This window comes from Gavia stellata, chromosome 10 (assembly GCF_030936135.1).
Source record: "Gavia stellata isolate bGavSte3 chromosome 10, bGavSte3.hap2, whole genome shotgun sequence".
In the NCBI taxonomy this organism is placed as follows: Eukaryota; Metazoa; Chordata; class Aves; order Gaviiformes; family Gaviidae; genus Gavia; species Gavia stellata.
The window spans coordinates 25,911,610-25,934,477 of NC_082603.1; the positions used below are offsets into that span (position 1 = coordinate 25,911,610).

The following is a 22,868-nucleotide window of genomic DNA, read 5'->3' on the forward strand; positions in this document are numbered from 1 at the left end:
AGAGAAATCAGGGAGGCTTTTCAAAATATTTCTGTTCAGAAACCACTCTAAAGGGAAGTACTGTATGGCACTAGCCTCAGAAGTTACTCTTCTGTATGTAATGTGAAAGTCAGTGGGTGTGATATAGCAGAGTTGACTGTCCATCAGGCAAACCTGCCTCCTATGAACACTGATCCAGGCAGATGCACTTACTATCTGAAACAGCATCCAGATAAGATGCCAGGCAATTTCATATCCTAGAAAACAGTAATAGTTAAGAGATCTCAACATTTAAGATGGAAGCGCATCCAAACAATTTTAACTCTGCCATGAAATCAGTTCTGATTCAAGAACCCCTAATGGATTTGAAGTGTGCTAATTCAGTTTTCAAACTGTATGAAATAATGTTTTCCAAAATGAGCTGGGACCTTGCTATAGAATGTTACAGCGTGTTACCTTCGTGGCAAAGTCACTCTGCTTGTCTAGTCACCCAAACTTGGATTGAAGTGACCAGTTTTAGGGGTACAGGTTTGAAATCCTCCTTTTCTTCTAAATTCATTTTCTTTCAAGATCAGAGGAGAAAAAGGTATACACGTATATTCCTTACTTTTTTTTGTATTTGTCTGAATCCATTTTTTAAAATCTGAAAATTACAGAGAAGGTGTGGACAGTACAGCTGTTATAGCATACCCATCATGAGGTTGATTACTAAGTTACCATTAGATTATATTTTAAAGTGAAAAGCTTAAAATCAATCAAAGAAGCAACATCGTCTTTATAATTCGTAGGAAAGAGATAGGTTCTTACAGCTGGGTGATTGAAATTCAGGCTGTAAGGTACCCAGGTTGCACGCTGGCTTCCAGCGGAGACACTTGTCGCTGCTGGGACCTTTGTCACGCTCCCATCTGTAATGGCAGGTGGAGGGAGCTGCTTGCAGGCAGCACTGTGGTACTGAATTAAATTATTCTGCTCTTTTGCTGCAAGTTCAGTTCCACCTTCTGGCAGAAAAATGGATATTACTAAGGCCTCTATTTATTTATTATTTTTAGAGTGGGCAGAGTATGTAACATACTGCTCTAGATCCTGCCCTGGTTATCAAAGCCGCAGTTCATCAGCATTTCATGTGTGTGATCCTTGGATGGTGTGAGAACTGTGTATGAGATAGGTGGTACGCAGGGTGCTTAAACTTTTTTGGTCATTTTAAGATTCACGTGTGCTGGAAGGCATCTAATTCTGTAGCATGCAATAAGACCTTTAGCTGCTTGTGTTAATATTCACCAAATAATGCTAGTATATCCTACCTAGAAGACCACAACAACTTTGTCTTTTGTATTTATTTATTTTTACAAATCTCAGAAGCAAGTTTTACAAAATGGTTCTAGTGTAAGTTTTTGGACTCATTACCTATCTGATGAATGTCATGTCTGTAGATGATAGCTGAGACTTTCACCTGTCACTATTGCCTGTAAGGTCTGGTTTTGTACTTTGAGGGTAGTGGATGTACAAATGCTTTGGCTGCATCCTTGTTCCTGTGTCCAGAAAATGTACAGGTTCATGCCTGAGTTATTAACATTTATGTAACTCTGTTGATTTACCTAATGGGTAATCATTCTGTGTAGCAGCCTCCCTTGAGACAGTCGTTTCAGGTTCAATAGTAGCCAACTATATCCCTTGAGCAACAGGGGAATTTACCTTTGCTAACACAATAAATAGGGTTTCGATCAGCCTTGGTGAACGAGACCATTGCACTAAGGCTTTTCTTATTAAAATTCCTTTGACTATAGCAGATGCAGCAGTACTGAGAAATTTTAGGGAAAGTACTAATTCCCCTTCTCCCTGTTGTTGTTTTAAAAGCTTCACCCAGACTTGAATTGAGTAGAAAAACTAATTGCTTTTCATTTTAAAACTAGAAGCAACTCACAGGGGATCCAATTAAAATTCCAGTGTCTGGAAGGAAATATGCCATATAAATCTGAAAAAGTAGTTGCTTAAAAATTGGTAGTATCTCTGTACCAGATTGTGCAGGCTCAGAAGCATTCGAACACCCACATTTAAAAATTTAAAAACTGTCATTACCCAATTTGCTCAGTTATTCTGAAATCCTATTTTGATCATAATCTGGAAAGTTTACAAAAGATTGATGAAGATATATAAAAGGGCAATGACAGTTCATTACTTGTTTATAACAGCATTGGGCAATGGGCTTTTTGTTCAAAAAGATCATCTTGACACAGTAGGGTTTGTCGGCAGTAAATCTTGAAAAATGGGAAGGCAAAGACCAGGGTTCCCACCAAAACTGGCAGTCTTCCATGCTTTGTTAGAAGATCTACATAACCATGGAAAGGCCTCATTCCTGCTGCATTTCCTCGTGTCCTAAAATGCTCCTTCAACTTTCTGCTAGTAAGTAAATAGTGAGCCCTAACCCTAGCTGTATGCTGCTACCAGGACATGTGTGTTTATGCACCATTGAGTTGTTCACTTTGTGGCTATCGTAGCCTTCTTCCCTCTCTCCTGTAAGCTTGCAGTGCCATCTAGACTGTCAAACCAGTCTTCTCTTAATTCAAAAGCAGTATGTCTCTGTTTTTCCATTGTGACTGTAAGAATTAAAATGAGTGCAAGCTTAATAAATGAAGCACCAAAAAATCATCTAGTTATTGATTTCTGATCACTTTCTCCCCTTCCCACTTGGGACATACTGGGAATGGGTTAAGTGGTACCCAGTTTTGGGTGAAGACTTGCATTGTGTTATATTACACTGTGAACTCATTGTTAGTCCTTAACTAACAATACAAAAGAAAACCAAGCCAAAGGAAAACAAACCTGTTGCTCAAACCCCTTGTTTTTAATTTAGTTTGCTCCTGGTGAAGCAGATTGTGAAGTGGTCTGGAATTCACTTACCTCTCCAGTTCCCTCATCACCCCTCGACACATGTTAGATCAGCCTGGGGCTGCTTTAATCTCAACCAGCTGCTATTTTTCCCCTTGTAGACCAGATGGAGTTTGCTGGCTTCTGCTGTACTGTGGCCATCCTCATACCCCAAACGGCATCAGCTTGTTCTCCCTCTCCTCCTCCCTACCTGCCCAGGCATGCTTGCCAGGTGTGCACGCACCTTGCTCACAGGAAGCTATGGAGAGATGCTACTGCAGTTTTTTGTGAACCATGTGTATAGCCGAAGTGTGAGTGAATGTTACTTTTGACTGAGCACAGTGTTTATATTCTGTTTCTGCTCAGCATAACAGTTAAGGTGTATGAATAGCTTGTGTTGAGATTAATGCAACTTAATTATAAGCTTCAGTACAGTGCTGGATGAGACTGTAACCTCACCAACAGTGCTGGCCTGGGGACTGAGCTGGACGCCTAGTACTTCTGAAACAGAGACAAGTCCTTTGCAGATGACTCATCACTGATGTTTGACTTTTCAACATGACTTTTAAAATAAATCCATTCTATATGGGATCTAAATTTGAAAACATTTCTGCAGTGCATTGCTTGTCCAGTGTCTATTTAGTTTTCCTGCTCTTATTTTAATGTTGTTTTATTGTCTGTGCACAAAGAAATTGCTGTTGCATATGTTTACTATCTATAGTTTCTGTTTTGTGCTTGTATTAAGGATCTGAAAGAGCAAACCACTTAAGAATATGTCCGACAGAAAGCACACTCGTTGACATGAAGCTTCTAATTCATCCATAACGTTCAAAGGTTTCTGCAGTTAGCCTGTAAATGATTCTGGCTTTCAGAAGGGCTTTCTATGAAATGATTGCTTTTTACTTTGACATAAAATACGTTGAAATATACCACTTACCAACCATAAGCTTACACATCATAAGACAAAGCCCAGAGAAAGTATTCTTGTGCCAAGTGAAAATCAAGTGTTATTTTTTCCTCCCTGTATAAATTCACTGGAACTTTAATATTCATGGCAGAAGTATTATTTCAGAAAAGTGGTAGTTAAGGTGAATGCTGATACATTATAGCCTGATCATCTTACATGTGTATAGTCCTTTTATTATGTACAGTTCCTTTGGTATGTTTTTTTTTTTTCTCAGTGAATTTTGCATTCAGCCTTGATGTATATTGTGAAGAAATACTTTCTTACTATTTATTATTCCTGAAACTGTCGTCAATGTAATTTCCAACTCAGGTTTTTCGTGGAGAAGTGTTAGGAAAAGCTTGTATATAGAAATTATTGCAAAATATTAAGAGACTACATTGTGTATGTGTGATAGATTATTTGTCTCAAAGTAAGGAAGAAAATACACACCTTAAATTATTTTAAAAGGAGGAAAAAATGTCAGAACATTTCTTTAGCAAACTAATGCTCCAACGACCAAACACTCAAAGCTCTGTATTTTCAATTATTTGTGACTACAACTTGCAGTTGAAAGTCTTTCTGCACAGTGAAAACATACTCCATTTGTTGCAGATGTGAATGAAATGTTTCTGGGTGTTTTTTTTTACTTTCTCAAACAGGTAGCAGCCCTTTGGACAGTCCCAGGAACTTCTCTCCAAGTGCACCTGCTCATTTTTCCTTTGTTCCTGCCCGAAGGTAAGACAGGATCGATGTACTTTTACTTAGAAATGGCCTGTGGGTTAGAAGTTTTTTGATTGTGTTTTAATTCTCTGATGTTTCCTATTTTATTTTATTTTATTTTATTTTATTTTATTTTATTTTATTTTATTTTATTTTATTCTTTTTTTGTTTAGATCTTGGCAGCACTTAGAAAATGTTAGGTGCTTTTCAGACCTAGAAGAAGATAAAGTAAATTAAGTAGTCAATACTGCCTAGAGAGGAGGCAACGTTCTCCCAGAAGGATGACATATAGGGCATGTGATACAACAAGTAATTTAGTCATAATGACATTAAAACCAGTTATGATTAGGATAATTGTATCTTAGTTGTAGTCCTAGATGCTCTCTCACTGGATAACTGAGGTGTATGCTAAGTGTACTGATCTTCTTTGCTGTGTCTGCACAAAGAGGTAAACATACCTAAAATCAGGCATGCACAACTGTGTATGCATTCATTCACTGCCTTCTGACTGGTAGCAACTTTTTAGTTTTCTCTACTGTCTTGGGCATTGGTGTCAAGAGTACATTAATACTCTAATGGGGAAAATAGCTGATAACTGAAATTGCAAGTCTACAAGAACTTCTAGAAGAGCAGCATTGAGAGACCTGAATGTGAAGCTATCATCTGTCCTGCAGTGGATACTAGGCAAATGCTGGTCATGCTGTATATCAAACTGGTGGAAAGAAATCTGATACTATAGCAATGAATTTAGTGTAAGGAATAGGACAGAAAGAATAAAGGCAGCTGGAAGAAGCAGACAAATGGTGTATTGAATGTCGTATCCCAGCAGGTAGGCAGAAATTAATAACAACACAGAAAGTTAAATTTTGTGGAGAAATAAAGAACAGGGAAAAAAGAGATCCCAAGCAGGGTTTCGGCATAGTAGCAGGATGATTAGATTCGAATGTAGGGAAGATATTTGGGATTTGCTAAACTCTGCCTCAGCTGAAAAATCCCTGTCTGTGTTAAAATGATCTGAGAACGGGAAACGTGTGATCATCCTGAGAGGAAGTAAGGTTTCTGAGAATGATAGATTTAGCTTGAGGACTACTTAGAAAAAGGATAGGTCTCAAAACTTCAAAGAAGAATAAAGGGTTAGGATTTGATGAAATAAGTAAGGTACATCCTTTATCTGAGCGGCAGGTAAATCCTGGAGCATTTCTCCATTGAGGTGATTTGCTAGAAGGCCTGGTGTCCTTGAATACTGTTTGAAGTAGACTTCAGTTTCTGGGTCTTATGTAAGAAAAAACTTCATAATAGCATGTGAAAAGTGACAGACTGAATATGTATTTTCCTGTTGCCTCAGAGGGAAAAAATAGTGTTTTACCTGCTGGTAAAACAATTCAAATGGACTCACGGCATCCACTTTTATTTTTAAAGAGATATCTTAGCCTGATATGGGTGTATTCAGTAAGTTCTGTTGAAGTAAACTGAATTTTTACCAGTTTTCACAGTATCTGTAGTTCTGGACCCTGGAACACAGGAGGAAAGTTGCAGCTGAAACCATTGTTGAAACTTAACATAATTTTTCAACATCATGTTTCAATTTGATGTTTCAGTATCATTGCTTTCTATAATTCCAAGCAGAAAGTAAATGTTTTAATAATAAAACTCTGAAGAATGCCCTTTCATACTTTTCCACTTTTAAAATCTAATTTTTAAAGAAATAGATGAATAAAAGTTAAGTCTGTCCTAACGAATACTATGATTCATTTTACAATATGCATGTTGCTCTCTATACTTTTTCTGTCATTGAAAAGAACACTTAAGCACAGCTTGTTTTAGAAACTTGTTTCTATTTTCTACTTGCATTACACCCTGAATAGCTATGCCAGCAGTAGCAATACGTATTTATTAGATTATCACATAGTGGTATCAGAATAACTTGTATATGATGGTATTAAGTAATTGAAAGTGTGATGCACTGTTACTCCGGACAAATGGATAGTTTGCTGTACCCTTTTGATCGGTGTTGTGTGGGTCTTAAGAGATGGTTCTTACCTGATTTCCTCCTGTTGCCATCACAGAAATGATTTGCTGCTCATTTTCTGCCTTTTATATTTGGTGTAATTTCTTCATTTATTATCCTGTTTGGACATAATTTGTGATTTCCATTCTTTCATTATAGCCCTGTGATGAGTTGATTCTTGGGACAGAGTAGGAAACACATTTGGAAAACTCATTTTACTGTAAAGCCAATTTTACTACAATATCCTGCAAGATTGTCCTTAGTTTGACTAATGATTAATCATAAATCTCTTGTTAGACACCCTTTCAATGATGGTGTGATAGCCACAAAGTTAGCATATTTAGGAATCCTCCTGTTTGAATAAGGAAATATATGGTTAATTCTGTCCGTCTTCACTAAAACTGATCTTAGTGGAATATGACTAACAGAAGATGAGGGCTTTTGTCAGAAATCACATGTGCATCTTTTAGTTCTCCCTCTCTCATTGTCATTGTACAATTTCTTCCATACAGCCACGGACACAGAGCAGACAGGTAATGTGTATCGTATTGCTGTTGTTTGTGTGTGTGTATCCACTATGCTTCTGTGCAGCTGAGCCGGTGTCCTTAACAAGTTCATGCTGTAATAACCCCATTTAGGCATTCAGCTTCTATTCTTTGGTAAACAAAACAGGAATTCTTTGCATTTTGGCTTAAAATGATAAACTGGTAGTGCTCTGGAGAAGATGCGTTGTTCTTCTACCACCTTGTTTTGAAATTGATCTACTGTTCATTGAATAGCATTTAGCTGCCATAAATATACTTCCTTAATTAACTAATTAAAATGTCATTTTAAAGGCAAAATTTGTTGTTGGCATGTTTTTATTCTGCTAGCAAAGGATGTATAATAAATCAAATAAAAGACCTAAAAATTTCTTTCCAAGTATCTTTTCCTGGAGCAATATTGCATGAGGTTTCTCTAAAAATATGTTTATTAACAAAACACGGAAGTAACTTTGAAATGTTTTGCATAAATGAAGGAGGAATTTTCTTTTAAATTCTTTTTTCCCGTGCATTTGATTTGGAAGATTTCTACTCTTGTCCCACTTCTTTCTGCTAGAGTAGAGCTGATATGCATTGTCCTGACTGCTTAGCACATTGCTTGCCTAGATTGCATCAGCAGAGAATAGCCCAAGCATGAAGAGTTGTCCTGTAATTTTCTAACTGAGAAAGACTTCTTTGCTTAACTTTGTCAAAATGAAAATTCTGAAGTAATTTCAATGCACAATTTAGGCAACTCAGTAAAAAAGGGATTAGGCTTTCCTTTTGCAAAAAATGAGTGACCTGTGCATTCCTGTCTAGTGTTTGAGAAGTCAGGAACATACTGTCTTACTTTGGGACTGAGGGTCCAAACTAAGGTTGAAGCATTGACCTATATATTTCCCCACTACCCCTGTATGTTACAAGAAGCTGAATGCAGATCATTGAAGTTTGGTGTTCAGTCACTGACCACATCATGCAGCAACTTTGTAATGCCGACATTTGTTGGTTTTCAGGGTTAAGAAAGGAATTTAATTTCTTTTGGATTTTTTTGAGATTGTTCTTTTACATGCAATTGTCTTGCCAAAGAAAACATCACCGGTGGCTAAATGGGGTTTAGCTATAACATACGCATGCAATAGAAATCTGCATTACAGCTTGGTATTTTTTTTTTTTAATGCATGAAGCATGAGTCTTCTTAAAAAACTATCTTGACATAATATTCTTTCAGTGTTGTAGAACAGTGGGTTTATTTGCCTCTCATTCTAAGATAGATGGCAAAGAGAAGCGGTGTGTATCGGTGCCTGAAAATAAAAGGAACTAGATCTGGAAAAAAATATAAACAGGCATTTATGTCTGGGCGTGCAGTGAACTTTTTTCTGAAGATGAGGCTTCAAGGATGTGGGTAATGAGATGAGAAATATTACTGTGAAGATGATAACAGTTGAGGTTTTTGTAAGCACTAAGCCCTATTTCAGACCTGTACCAAACATCCTATTTTATAATGCACTTGCATTAATGTATATGTACCCAAAACCCCCCAAATCTTTCCAAAGTAAGTTAGAACGGTGAACTGTTCTAATTCAGCTTCACTTATGACCAGTTACTGATAATCTGCTGTAATCAAACAAACAAACAAACAAGTGGAGACTGATGTGAGGAAGAGGCTTCTTTAACATCCATCCCAACATGCAACAAGGCACGTTATAGGACACAAAATGCATGCGAGACTGAAATGAAATCAGAGGCAGAAAAAGCACTGAAACTGATCTCGAATGTAGTTCAGTTTCCATTCTCACCGAGGTGGGTTTTGGGGGAGAAGAGGGTTTCAAGGAAGGCAATACTGATTCTTCTCAAAGTAGTTGTATAGTTCCTCAGTTCCTCAGTTTTGATGATGGTAAAACAAGCCCTTTTCTGCAGTATCTCCAGGATGTTTTGGCTATTTTTCCTGAGGGTCATGTTTCTTTGGCTACAATAGGGAAGTAACTACTAATATTATATTGACTGGAGGAGAAAGAGACCCTAGGTGGAGTTTCTGTGATTCCCATCTCCTCTGTATTTTGAGTGGACCTCTCGGCTCTGTTCAGATCTGCTGCAGTGGATTTAATTCACCAGCTGTGTCAAGTGATGTGCTAGGCAGAATGCCTTCTGTCCAAGTCCGCTTTCAGTTGATTCTTGATCTAATATTATTTTTTTTCCTCTCAATTTGAAACTTTATTTGGAAGACAAGGAACTGCATCAGTAATAATCTTTGACATGACTGTCTTTTTCAGAGAAGTTTGAAATGAGCTGATCTAATTTGTCTGTTTTAGAAACTCCAATTTTTGCACAACTAGTAATATTTACAAAGCATCTACTTAATGCAGGAATCTGATGCCCATTTAGTTTATCTTTTCCAAGGTCCCTTACTTTTGCTTTTAAAACTTACCCTAGCTGCTTTTTCACAAAGGTCATTGTAAATAGGATACCTGATTTATCTGAATAACTTGAGACTTTAGTAAAAATGTGAGGTTAAGAGATTTGAGGAAGGAAAATGCTTATTTCCCGCAAGTATTAGCCACAATATATCCCTGACAGTAATTTCCCTTGCTTCTTTTCCCCAGAACGGATGGACGCCGCTGGTCCTTGGCCTCCCTTCCTTCATCTGGATATGGAACAAACACTCCCAGTTCAACAGTTTCAGTAAGTGGCACAGACTTTTTCAAGCAATTCAGTTTGTACAAACACACCCTAACAAATCAGCTTCTGAGTCTTTACTAAAATATCTGATCTTTCTTCATTGTTTTGCTAACATTATTTAATATACTAATTATTTTAAAAATTATTTTAATTATTGGTTCTGCTGCTTTTTCCTCCATTTCCCAGCTGCTATCATCTTGCACTTTGCCTTTAGCATTGGTGAAATCCCAGTGCAGCACTTGGCTCGACTGATCAGTTGAGGGGCACAATGTGTCAGAAATGGCAGGGCTCTTAAGAGGTAGTGCATAATTACTAGCCAGCTCTCAGCTTTTTTATATCTGGGAAATGAAATTCTTGTCTGCTTTAAAGTTCTTAGTATGAAGACCTCTGCTAACAGGCTAGCAGAAAGAAAAACTGATAATCCACATCTGTTACTCAACTCCAGTAATTTGAACTTCCTAATGAGGCCTTTCAGTTCTTACACGTCATTAGAAAGGCTGGCTGCAGTTTTCTTGAGTTCTGTACTTTCAAAAGGCTAGTATGTCATTAATACCAGGAAGGTAGCAGCACCATGTTAACCCTTATAACTCCCAGGTACTTCATACAATGAATCTTATTCTTTAGTTTATGCAAACTAGATGTTGTGGTTATTCACATAACAATCTTGCAAAGCCAAGCATAGAAAAATTAGAAATGTTAAGGCTACCTCTTACCTTAATGTAACACACTTTTGTATGTGTGTTATGGTGAGCGTCTTCAATTGTGTGGCCACATATCACTGCCTCTTTCCATAATACTTCTACTGATCATTTTATTTTATATGTACTACTTAGAGTATGTTCCTAATAATTGTAATACCTGCATTAATTAGGACTCGATATTCCATGTCCTACGAATCTTACACTGAATGCAGTATCATTGTTTTCCTTGTGAGCTGTTCTATTAAGTTCATCCATAGCTTTCTAGTGCCTCACAAACACAAATTTATCATCACAGTTCCTTAGGAGGTGAGTGTTAAATTCAGCCTATACAGCAAGGAAAGAAATTGGGGTCAAAAGTTTGCTTTTAGTATAAATTGATACGATTAAAATTTGATTTTGCAATGTTAATCTCATCTCTGTAGCTTCATATGATCAGACACATTCCCACAGACTCTAGTTTGTACAATTACCAAAATTTTGTTATTTTTTGTCCTTCAAGACAGTTGTTTTTTTGTTGGGTTTTTGTGTTTTTTTTTTTTTTTTTTGTCTCCTTAGAAGGCAGGTGACTTGATTTCAGTCTCCCATGGGAGAAGTCTGTGTGTGTGTGTACAGATACATGGGCAGGAGCACAGAAAAATGTGGGAGAAGATTTCATTATCAACATGAAAAAGATGCCCCTAGTTTCACTGCCAAACAATATTATATATTCAAGCACCTGAGAGTAGCTGTTAAAAAGGAGCTTTGCTTTTGCCTTTGTAGTCTTAGGTTAAATCTTTATGGGCATAAGCCATGGCTATGTCCTCTTCTGGGTGCAAGCTATGAGAGCATGGAGCAAGTACAGTTACTTTCTATATGGATGACATCCAAATAGTTTGATCATTGATTGTCACTGTGAGAACCTCCAAGATGCCTGTGAAGATGACACCTCTGGAGACCAAACTGCCTGCAGCACATAAGTCCTTCTTACCTGCAGGTGTGATCACTAGTTTTTCAAGAGTTTATAGTTTGACCAGCCTTTTGGTAGATGCCCACAGAAGGAGCAAAACTAACAAAAAAAAAATCTGTTGGAAGTATCAGCCCTTGCTTTGAAATAGGGGCATTAAAACTACTTTTAGAATGTTCTCAGCTCTCTGACATGGGAAAGAAAAACATTTTTTCCCTTGTCATGTTCCCAGAAATAGCTCGATCGTTTTGATTGAGATTTTTCCAGAAAAACCCCCACAACCAAACAACAAATCTAAGATAGACATGTCACATAGAAAGTATCAGTTCAAATGGTGTAAGTATTATAAGGTTGTAAGCAACAGTAAACAAGGTGGTATAATGAGAAACATGAAGTGATAGTCATGTGTAGCTCTGAATTCACCTTCCTGCAGGAAATAGTTAGATTAAAACCTGTAATTCCAAGAGGATTTTTTTTTTTTAAATGGCTGAGTCTCTCATCTCTTGTCCTTTTGCTGGTTCAGTGTTACAATCTCAGAAAGACATTTAAATGAGCTGTTTAGCAAGTAGTGATGCAATTCTTGGAGCTATTAAACTTAGTATTACATTTCTAAGCAAATCCTACTTACTACTTGTCTATGGCAATGCTATTATCATAGTATTTCATAGATTATAATTAATTTTAATTGATCTGAATAACACCTCTGAAGTTGATAAGCAGTATTATTCTTGGGCAGACTTTAAAACTGAAGTAAGAAGTAGTCAAGGATTTGTCAAATGGGTACAATGATTAATGCTGGAGATGGAAATTAAACAGAATTTTGGGCTTCCATTTGGTGTGATCAGTCCTCTAGATTGCATATCTTTTTCAAGCAAGATACAAGGAAGCTGGTAGACCTTCTTTCTGATGTATGTATCAGTAGGAAATGAAATATCAAGAAGAGTGTCAGTTCTGTATTCTGCTGGCCTGAGTTTCTGTATGGCAGTTAGAGCTGACGTGCATCTCTGTGGTCATAGATCAGCTGCTCTAGCAACCAACCAACTGAACAAACAAAGACATTTACCTGTTCTAAGGTCAGTGGAAACCTGTAGGTTCTGCTTTACTTTTTGCTTCCAAATGAGGGATGACACTTTTAAAAAATGCAAATTTACCCTCTTCATACAAATCGTGAAGACCAGATACATCAGACCAACACTGAAAAAGCTGGAGAAGACCTTCTTTCAAGTTAGATTAATATAGAACAGTCAGTTGAATGGGCCAATATACAATTATTTTTAAACATCTAATCTGCTATGCATTTTCTAGATGCAGAGTTAATATATAAGCTACTATAGTATTAGCTTGAATTTTTTTACTGGAGAAGAGTTGAGTAATTCTGCATCTCTAAAGACACCAGGGGGATGTTTGTATTAGTCTGCTGCAAATATTGAATACAGTGATGTGATTACTTAAAAATCAATACTTCAGAAGTGTTTCACTTTGCTTTCATGCTTTTGCATTGAAAGGTTGTGTGCCTTGACTGCTAGAGAAGCCCTTGGCAGAGAAAAGTCCATTTCTTGTCATAATCTTTATCTTTACAGCTTGCTTTAATTATTCTCTGAAATTACAAAGTTTGTGAACTGATTGCTTTTAAGGAGAGAAAGTGGAAGGAGGATTTTGTTGGGCCATCCATGAGTTGACCAGCACTTCTTCTCCAGTGTTTTTGCTGTTGGGAGACAAAGTTTTTAATGCTTTTTCTAGACTATCGGTTTTGATTTTTTACCCCCCCCTAACTCTAGTAACTATGTGCTAACCTTCCTTAATGTGGTAGTTTTAGTTTAATTTTGTTTTGAATAAGACATGTATTTGTAATGCCAGAACTGGAGTATCTGCTAATGCAGGTTTGTAAGACAGTGTCTTTAGTACTTCCTGCTCTATTGCAGGATTTGTGTTATTCATGATGAACAGGATGTCAACCGACACGTACCTTTTCTTTGATAAGTGTTGCTGTTTTTTCATAGGCAGGTCCTTCTTCCCGCTCCTTGTGTTGTGTAAGACACAAAGAAAGACATCAAAGAAAGCTCTGAAAGTCAAACAGGGCTTGCGTAATTCTGTACTACAGGGGTAGAATCTTTCCTGTATTTGGCATAAGCAGCGTGCACAGCAGAATAGCTGTGGGCGAAGGGGCTATCAAATACCCAGACTCTCTGTCTTAGCTTCAGTGTGGATTAGACCAGTTAAGCGGATACACCATCTGAATATACATCACTGTGTGGGCACTGTGCTGGAGGTGACTTCCCAAAATGATCCCTGCACCTAGACCTGCCTGAAGGAAAACATTGGAAGTGGTGGCTTCCTGTTCCAGCCGTGCTTGGGGAGTTCATGCATGTCCCAAGGCTTTCAGGGGGGTTCTTTTCTGTAAATACCTCTGTGCAGTGCAGAGGGAGTGGATCTGGGATCTGGAGCCAATTATATTTTTAGCAAAGAATATGATCTTTAGGTTTGTAAGTTCTCACATTCAGGTCTCCATCTCAGTCTTGGCTAGAATTCTCTAGATAAGACTATGCTAGGATCTGCAACAACCTGCTTAGTTTTAATTCAGTTCAAGCGTAGCTGTTACCTTCTTGACAAATTTGGATGTACCTGTTCTATGTGATTTCAGAGTATTTTCTCTTTGCTATCAACATTACAAACATGCAGGACTCTGTGAAAAGCCTTGTCAGCATTTGGCTTTCATTGCTTGGCCATACTTCTTAGCTTTATTTCCAAAAACTATCAACAGCAAATAAGTCTAGAAAAGTGTGCTAGGGAAGTTAAAGCTTTGGTCATACATGTTATATCATGTATAATTCCCTCCTACCAATACTTCTGGTACTAGAATGCAGTGCTTTCTAGTTTGAGTGAGGGTCATTGTCGCAAAAGGAAGAGTTTTTTCTGCTGGAACAGTGTACATAATTAATTTCATCAGACCAATAAGGAGCCTTGAAACTTAGATTTGGATGATGTTTTTAGTAAGGCCCACTGGTGTTATTCAGCACTACTCTGGTTATTCAACACTTCTTCCCCCCCCCCGCCTTTGTTTTTAAAGAGAATTTTTAATTTGTCCTTACATAATATATTTTCTTACTTTTGTGAAATGGAAAGGGGCATTGAAAAATCACACAAGAAAAAATGCATTTGTTAGTTGACCTACAGCTTTTTCCTCTGGAACATCCAACGTTTGATGTTATAACACCTCCCGTAAACATTTGTTTTAATCTCAGGTTTCTTGAGGTTCAAGAATTAACAGTTTCACGTCTATCATTATCACAGGATGTGTGTCGTATAAATGCATCGACTTATTTAAAGATGAATAAGCTGTTTAACTCTGTAACAAGAAACCCTGTTAATCTTATAACCCTGCAAAGTCAGCTACTTTCATTTTATTATTGCCAGCTTGGTTAGAGGAGAAGCCTGATGGGTAAAGGAAGGGAGAAATAAAATCCTGACCATTTACAATAGCAATTCCCAATGAGAGCCAATAATCAGCAAAAACTCTCACGTCTATGCTCCATAGCATTCTGCATGCCAGTGAAACTCCTGAGCTAAGAGAGCATGAGGGAAAAGGAAAGAAAGTTGCTCACCACTCCAGGAACCTTCTTGTCCTCTCCAGAGTACCACTGGTACTCACGTGCCTCCCTTTCTGTCTCCTAATAGTAAATTACCTGCATGATCAGATGTAATGGTTCCAGAATTGGCTGCAATGGTTCCCTGGCCTTCTCCCAAAGTTTTCCTGATCTCACCAACTCTGTCATTGTACGTAAGGGTTGGCTTAGCCTTATGAGAACAATAAAAAGAGGCACCTGGTCTGATAAGTAGCTTTCTTTTCTGCTGGAGTGTGCAGTGTCTGGCAGAATCCGTTCCTCTTCCATTCATTAGCTGACCCCTATGCATGCGTTTAGTGCATTTCTTTTCTGTATTTTTTTCTGTACTCAGTCATCATGCTCATCTCAGGAGAAGCTGCACCAGCTGCCCTTTCAGCCCACGGCAGATGAACTTCATTTCCTGACAAAGCATTTCAGTACTGAGAGCATCACTGATGAGGAAGGGCGCCATTCTCCAGCCTTGAGGCCTCGATCTCGCAGTCTCAGGTGAGCTTTAGGTTGTTTGTTGAATTTTTAAGATGTTGGATACATGTATTGCATTTCTATGTGTGCTTTCAGATCTAAGAATAGTCGTTTGTAGTTGTTTTGTTACAAGTTTTTGAAATTATTTTAATCAACATTTAACCCACCTCACCTAATCAGAAAGGATTATTTTTTTTTTTACATTTGATGCTAAGGTTTTGGGTTGCAAAATGGTTAACACAGTCTGCTTTTGTATCTTGACAATAACTCTATGAAAACATGATCCACAAGCGTCTCAGACTAGATCTATAGGATGTAGATTTCCTTTAACGAAGTTTCTTCTCAGAATTTTGCTGCATTAATATAAGGAAGTGGTTACAGTCACTGTTAATAACTTTTCCAGTAGTGCTTCTGAAGGGGTATGAAAACTAGAGTAGCTGAAGTCAAAACCTTAAATGGAATCACACCCGAGAGCAATTTTGTAATAGTGCTGAAAACATTTCTCCTGCATTAGCAGTTGAGTAATTTTTACTGTTGCTTCACAGAACTGATTGTTCAAAGATAGGGGGTTATTTCCTTGTGCAGTTGATTTTTCCATACTTAAAACCAGAAGCAACTAGAACTTCATCTTTCACAGAATTACAGAATGACTGAGGTTGGAGAGGACCTCTGGAGGTCATCTTGTCCAAACCCCTGCTCGAGCAGGTTGCCCAGGACCATGTCCAGATGGCTTTTGAATATCTCCCATTATGGAGATTCTAAAAACTCTCTGGGCAGTCTTTCTTGCAGGTCTCTAACAGTTATGTGGAATAAATCCACAAACATTTTGTATCATGGCAAAAGCCTTAAGTTTTGCTATGCATTTAGTGCTGGACCAAGTGAATGAAAGTCTAGAGATGTGTACCTCTAGACACAGCATCTTGTGAAGGAAAAAGGATTTATGCAAGCAGGGGACAAGGAGGTAAATTCTTTCTTCTGCTTCTCATCTGAGGGTGTCAGGGGTGGATATCGCCTTTAAATTATGGACAAGATTCAGAAACTCTGCCAGCTCGAAATACTGAATCAGTGTGCTCAGCTCAGGACCTAGGCTGGGTTTGTAGTAGAAGGAAGTGAAACAGACCAAGATAAAAAAAAAAATCCATGGTGAGTATTGTGTCAGAGCTGACCTTTCGTGATTATTTTTAATTTATTTGTATGTTCTGAACTTCAGTACAGGCTGCATGGTAATTGCATATGGATCTACTAAGTGTAGTTACACAGTAATCTACAGGAGCAGGTAAGTACTATGGGTAGTAGCACACTTAGCCTGTGATCTCTGCAAATTGCCATGTAGTAAAAAACTAGTTATGTGATTTGTACTAAGTCTCTTTGAACAATAGTCCTACTTCAGTCCTCTTGCTGTCATTCTTACACTACTCAGCAATAATCAGTGTTAACTGTGGTAGTACTAATTCTTTATAGATGAGACAGCTACTGTAGGTAGACAACACATCACTAAAGTAATTATTGTCCTTTCTAACACAGACATATTACTGTTGGCATAATGAAGTATAAGAAACTCTTGCTAATGCAAGTATGATATAAACAATAAAATGAAGAGCCCAATTTTATTTTTTCCTTGTTAATATGGATTATCAACTTGCTGAGAATTTACCTCTGTGAGCCAATTTAAAAGCAGTGTTATCATATAGTAGGTTTATAATTTGTGACGAGACTAGATTAATTCAGTGTGTCATATAACTATGAGATTAATCTTCTTCCTCTCTTGAATGCTTTCTCTAGCTCTCTCTGGTTTTCAGTGTGATAATGGTCAGCCGTATTGGTATTCCAAAGCTTAAAATGAAGTAATCTAATTTTTTAAACTTACTGTGCCTGATTTGTTTTTCATTTTGCTTATTGCTAGTACTGTGATGCTGTGTGACTCTAAAGCACCCTTGCCACTACTAAGCATTCATGTTGGCCCTTGCACATCAAAGGAAAATTGATATGTCAATCCAACCAATTGGAGCAATATTTGCAGGAGTAAATACCCTCTTTGACAGAGGGTAGCGTGTCCTTGTAAACAAACAAGTACTGAAATATGTGAAGACCAGACCTTATTCACTGCACAGCTTGCTTATTTATTTGCCTACATGATAGAGTTAGCTCACTTGGTGAGAGGATATTTTTACTTACCCAAAAAATGAAAAAAGTAAAATCTGAGCAGTTAATATGTTGAAAATAAGCAGGAATTTCCTAAGAATATAATATTTTCATAAGCATTTAATGGTCTTGTTTGATCAGCTTTAATGAAAAGCAGATGAACAAAATACATCAGACATATTCCTTAATTGGCGGTCACAGCTTTGTAATTTAAAAGATGGTCTGATATTTATGACTGATTGTTAACATGTATTCATTTTTCATCCTTTATGACTGCAGCTTTACATCTCTTTTTATGAGAGAGGAACTGGTATTTTAAGATGTTGCTTTCAAATGCTGGGACCATTGTTTTTGAGGGTCTCTGTAACCCAGGGTTTTTTAGAAGTATCAGATGATCCTTGTATGCTCCTAGATGGAGGAGAGTATTGCATAGATCTAACTTTTGGAAAAATCTGCTTCTTTGACTACAAATTTACCATTTTCTTGTATCTAGCTGCAAATGTTCTGTTCACACAGGGCAGTCTTAATGATCAAACTGGGTGAAAAAAGTAACAAAGCGTACAGTCAGGGAGGGTAGCGTTAGCTGATGTACACTGACAAGTTGGTAGCACCTCCGTTGCTTGAGGTGTCCTGCCAGTGTGGCTTGAAGATACTCATCACTTAATTAATCACACCTTATTTGAAATCGCCCGAATTTCTACACCAAAGAAATGGCACTGGTTCTTTCCCAGCCGCTTTCCTGTGCAGGGGGTAGGAGGTAGCCTGAGACAATTGGTGGAATTCAAAAGTGTGATGTGCTTATAAAGGTGGTTGCTAATGCCAGGAGACTGTTCTCTCATCCATCTCCAATAGATCCAGTACTCACATGCTGAATGACAGAACATATGTCCATGTGATGCACCTGTTTTGGTGCTTACAGTGTGTCTTTGTTAGAAGAAAGTATTTCTTTATTACCTGCAGCAGTAGTTCCTAAATATCATCTCTCAACTGCTCTCTTTTTTTTGTAACGCAACCTTCAAATCCTTCAAGTTACTGACCGACAGAGATGCCCAGGTTACATTCACTTTGTTTATAACAATCCTGGGCTTTACCTGAAGAAGATGTTTTCTCCCAGGAGTAAAATGCATGGAGTTCTGCATTTTTGCACACATTAATTCTTGCACTAAACTTGGCATCGTTACTCTTTTTAAGTTGAGAGAGATGCTGCCCTCCATCTTTTCCCGGTTCTCTTTACTTGTCATCCTTTAGTGGTTGCTAACACGTGGGAATGTGTGGAGAATGTCAGAGATAAAAGTAGAGTTAACTAATAACAACTTCTTCAGGAGCTGCCTTTGTGCAGTCACTCAGCCCACCAATCTGCCCATTTTTCTTGATCTCTTTCATATTACAGGATAATGTTGTCTAGGGAAAAAGGGTTGAAGTGTGTAGCAGTGAGTTTTTATATAGTTGAAGTAGATGAGATCATCCTTAATCAGATATGCTCCTTCATCCTTTGCTGGGTAATGCTTTTTAAATGCAAACCTCCAACCTGACTTTAGACATGCTAGATCCTGCCATTCATATACAGAGACAACTCCTAGAAAATGCCAGTTGCCAAAAACGGCTTCTGACAATAAAATGCCCAAGATGGGAAGAAGGAATAGGTGTTGTGAAACCACACCAGTGGCCCACATAGTCCATTTTTATGTTAAAAATTGATCCTGCAGGTTGTGGAGCTCTCTCATCTCATGGCACTTAAGTGTCAGCTTTAACCACTTGAGTAATCTTGGTAGTTTCATCACTACATGCTGCTGCTTTCAGAAGGTGCCAAGGCCACAAGCAATGGAGGAGCAGGCGGTGCTCCCTGCAGAGGAGGGATTCATGCAGCCACGGATTTGCCGGAGAAGGATAATAGTTTTATATTCTGAAGCATAAGGCATCTATTTCTTACAAAAATACATTCTAACTACATTACTGATAATGTTGGTCTCTTTGTTTTCTCTCTCAAGACAGTGAGTTCTGTGAACTTGATTTTAAAAAGTTCTTCAAAGTGATTGGTTTTAAATTTATTAATTTTTGGGTTCACTCACCATCTTTTTGGTTTTCTCTTACGAGGAAAACTGTGTATTCGTATTTGCCCCCTGTACTGCTTATTACTTTAACTTTCTGGTGCTTTCTGTCTAAAGCAGTCTCAGTTGTTGTTGGCATGCATAAAAAAAACCTTAAGCATTGGAAAGAGCTAGTTGCAGCCTCTGTGTAAGTCTGTAGAAAAAAATCATTAATCCTTCCTTTCAAAGAGATTGTGACTGAAATCTATTCCCTTTCCCTTAATGCTTTATTATATATATACACCTATATATTATAATTATTATTTATTAATTTATTATTTATATTTATAATGTTAAAAAACCCCTTTACATTCATAAGAATGTGACTCCTAGTATAAAGAAGGGCTGAACTAGAAAACAGTTCAGCGATACAAACCCAATCACAAATAGTATTTGTCTGCAGATTAAATGTAGCTGAAGCTCAGTGTTTGTAAAAATGAATTAAAAAAATCAAAAAGTATGTAAACAAACTCAGAAATTACTTTTCAAAGTGCTCAGTGAGAAAGACTCTGTTTCACCACTTGCCTGGTCCATAAGCAGAATAATTACTGTATATCCTGCTTTGCCTGAGATTCCCTTTTTTCTATCAGCACTAGTATAACTGCCCAGTGGGGACTTTCTGTGCTGTTTGGTTATGATTATGCAGGAAGAAGGATCCTTGTATAAATCCTGAAAAATAATCTAAGGTTACATGTTTAATTTTCTACATTACTTCCTCCATGCTATAGAAGGTTGTAATTCTGTGGGAAACTGTATTTCACTATTATTGTGCATGTTGCATAAATTCAGACTTTAGGACATGGATTCTGCTCTACTGAGTTCAGTTATCCTTTGGTAATTGTCCTATCCAGAAACAGGATTAGGACCCAAGTTCTAATTGTGGTCTGTGTGAAGCACTGAGTCATATTTGCTCTGAAGTTTGATGGAAAGACGTAGATTGTCCATATTTGTTTCTGCTTTATTGTCTCTTTTTTCAGGGGGAGTTTTCTCACTTACTTCTAGAATTAATGTGATTTGTATGAGGTCAAAGATTTATGTATTTCTTTCTTTCTTGGGGGAAGAGGAAGGCTGATGCTCTGCTCACCTTCAACAGAAGGTTTAATTTCATTTCTACTTCATACAACTTTAGCTCTCTAGTTTTAAAAGTCCTTATTTTGTGTGTCTGGAAATGACAGAAAATTAAGGCCTATGGTTTTAATTTTCCTATGGACACTGACTTTGGTAACATGCTGTAAATACATCCTAATTAAACCTTTATGTACAGGGTAAAAGCAGAGGGGAACACAGTGCTTTTAGCTTCTCTTCTGTTTCCTAAGAAATACAGCTGACACAGTGAAGGAAAAATGAGGTATTCATAAACATCTCAGTTTTATTTAGTCACAGTTAAACTAGATTTTGTAAGATTTAAGTTATTACTATAAATGCTACTCCTTGAAATAGCTGTCTATAAGCTATTTTCACTTTCTAGCGTCAGATAGACACAGGAGTTTTGACAAGTTGAAGGCTAGAAGCTTTGCAGGAGATAGATGTCACTGAAAGTCTACCACCACATCATTTCATAAAATGGAGGGAGGGTGAAGAAGGCGAAAAGAGAGAGTAGTTTTTCATTCTGTTGTTAAGCTTAAGGGGACAGATACTATTCTTCTAATGTCTGCTCTGCTGAAATGAAAAACTAACTGACAATAATCATTTCTTTGACCTACCTATCTACCAAGAAAAGACAAGCAGCCTGCTTTTTGTCTTAAAATGTTATGCACGTGCACAGTGTGTGTCCTCTGTTTTACAGAAAATAATCCTTCCTTTGTGAGGCTTGAAATGTTAGACTGGTTTAGTTCTGTATGTGAAATTTTTGGTGCTAGATAGATGTGTGAAGCTTTTGCATTTGAAAAGCTGTCACGCCAATAAAATGTATTAAACTCCTTTTTTATTTTTTCTAAATTTTCTTACGTTCTTCCTTGGTGGCATTCAGTTATCTGCCCAGACCTAGTTTCTTTTTCACCTGGTTGTGTCTCAAAGGTGTGTAAAGTAACCGGCAGTGCCTGGCAGCTAGCCTTTGGTTAGTTAGTCAGTTATCCATCTAATTATTTCTGTAGTTTGCCAGGCTAAGGATCAACATAAAAAATTATGGTGCAGTATATTATGTTGCAGTCTTGCTATAGTCAGCTAGACATTTAATTTGACTGTTATATTGGGCATATTTTCTTTAGAATAACGATTTGAACCTTGATCCCAGGTTTTATCCGGAGTTGTTCGGATGCTCTGTCATTTTAGGTGGTAAAAAGTGGCATTAATCAGCTTCCAAAGGTGGGACAAACTGCCAATACCCAAGGAAGCTGAGGGATTATAAGTGTTTACTGTCTTGCCAATCAGTAGACTATTGTGCAAAGAAATGACTTTGTTTCAGGATCGTAAAAAACAAAAGCAAACCCAATAAACTTCCATATCATTGTGGCTCTCCTTAAGGAAACACTACAACTGCTGGCAGGACAGCTCAAGTAACATGATTTCTGCATAGCTCTTAATTTCCTGTACCCGTATGAATAAAGTGCCTTGAAAACAAAACGCAAAACCCCTCAAGTTTTATTGTAGCCCTAAGACAGCAAATACTTAAGCATCCACAAATTTTGGTAGGACTACTTTAGTGTTAAAATGAAGTATGTATGTGCCTACATATTTCTGTAGTTAGTACCAAAGGGCATATATATCCTTGTAATTTATACCTCACTTAAATCACACAGAGAAATAATACATTATAGAAAAATAAATTCTTCAGTAATTATGTTCACCAAGTTCTTCAGCTCCATATGAACTACCAGCAAACAAGTGTTGTGTGTTTATATTGGATTGTTTGCTCTTAGAGAAAAAAGGATAGAGATGTCAGGCTAGTTGTGTGGGGGAATTTGCTTCTAAGTCTGAAATTTAAATGTTCTTGCCCTTCTTTTTATAATGTCAGATATTACATATGAATATAAATCTAAGTTTTTTTTTTTAAAAAAAATTTCCTTGATTAAAAATAGCTATCTACCAAGCTAAGGGATATATTTTCTTAAAAAAAAGTTGATGAAAATGTGTTTTTACTTGGTATCCAAAACATCCAAATCAGTTTCACTCTTTTAACGTAAGGATTCAGTGAGAGATTTAATCTAAAGTGTATTTTCCCAAGCTGAGGGATAAGCCTTAATAAAAACAAGACAC

At 37.3% G+C, this 22,868-nt stretch overlaps 1 protein-coding gene across 1 annotated transcript in view; it reads left to right on the forward strand.

Annotated features, from left to right (window-relative positions):
- The window catches only part of MAST2 (microtubule associated serine/threonine kinase 2), a 198,370-nt gene that overhangs the window by 128,411 nt on the left and 47,091 nt on the right, over positions 1-22,868 (forward strand). The window contains exons 7-11 of the mRNA XM_059821971.1: positions 4,450-4,525; positions 7,031-7,051; positions 9,640-9,718; positions 15,314-15,468; positions 16,655-16,720. Coding sequence (XP_059677954.1) covers positions 4,450-4,525; positions 7,031-7,051; positions 9,640-9,718; positions 15,314-15,468; positions 16,655-16,720 — 397 coding nt within the window. The remainder of the gene's footprint in view (positions 1-4,449; positions 4,526-7,030; positions 7,052-9,639; positions 9,719-15,313; positions 15,469-16,654; positions 16,721-22,868) is intronic.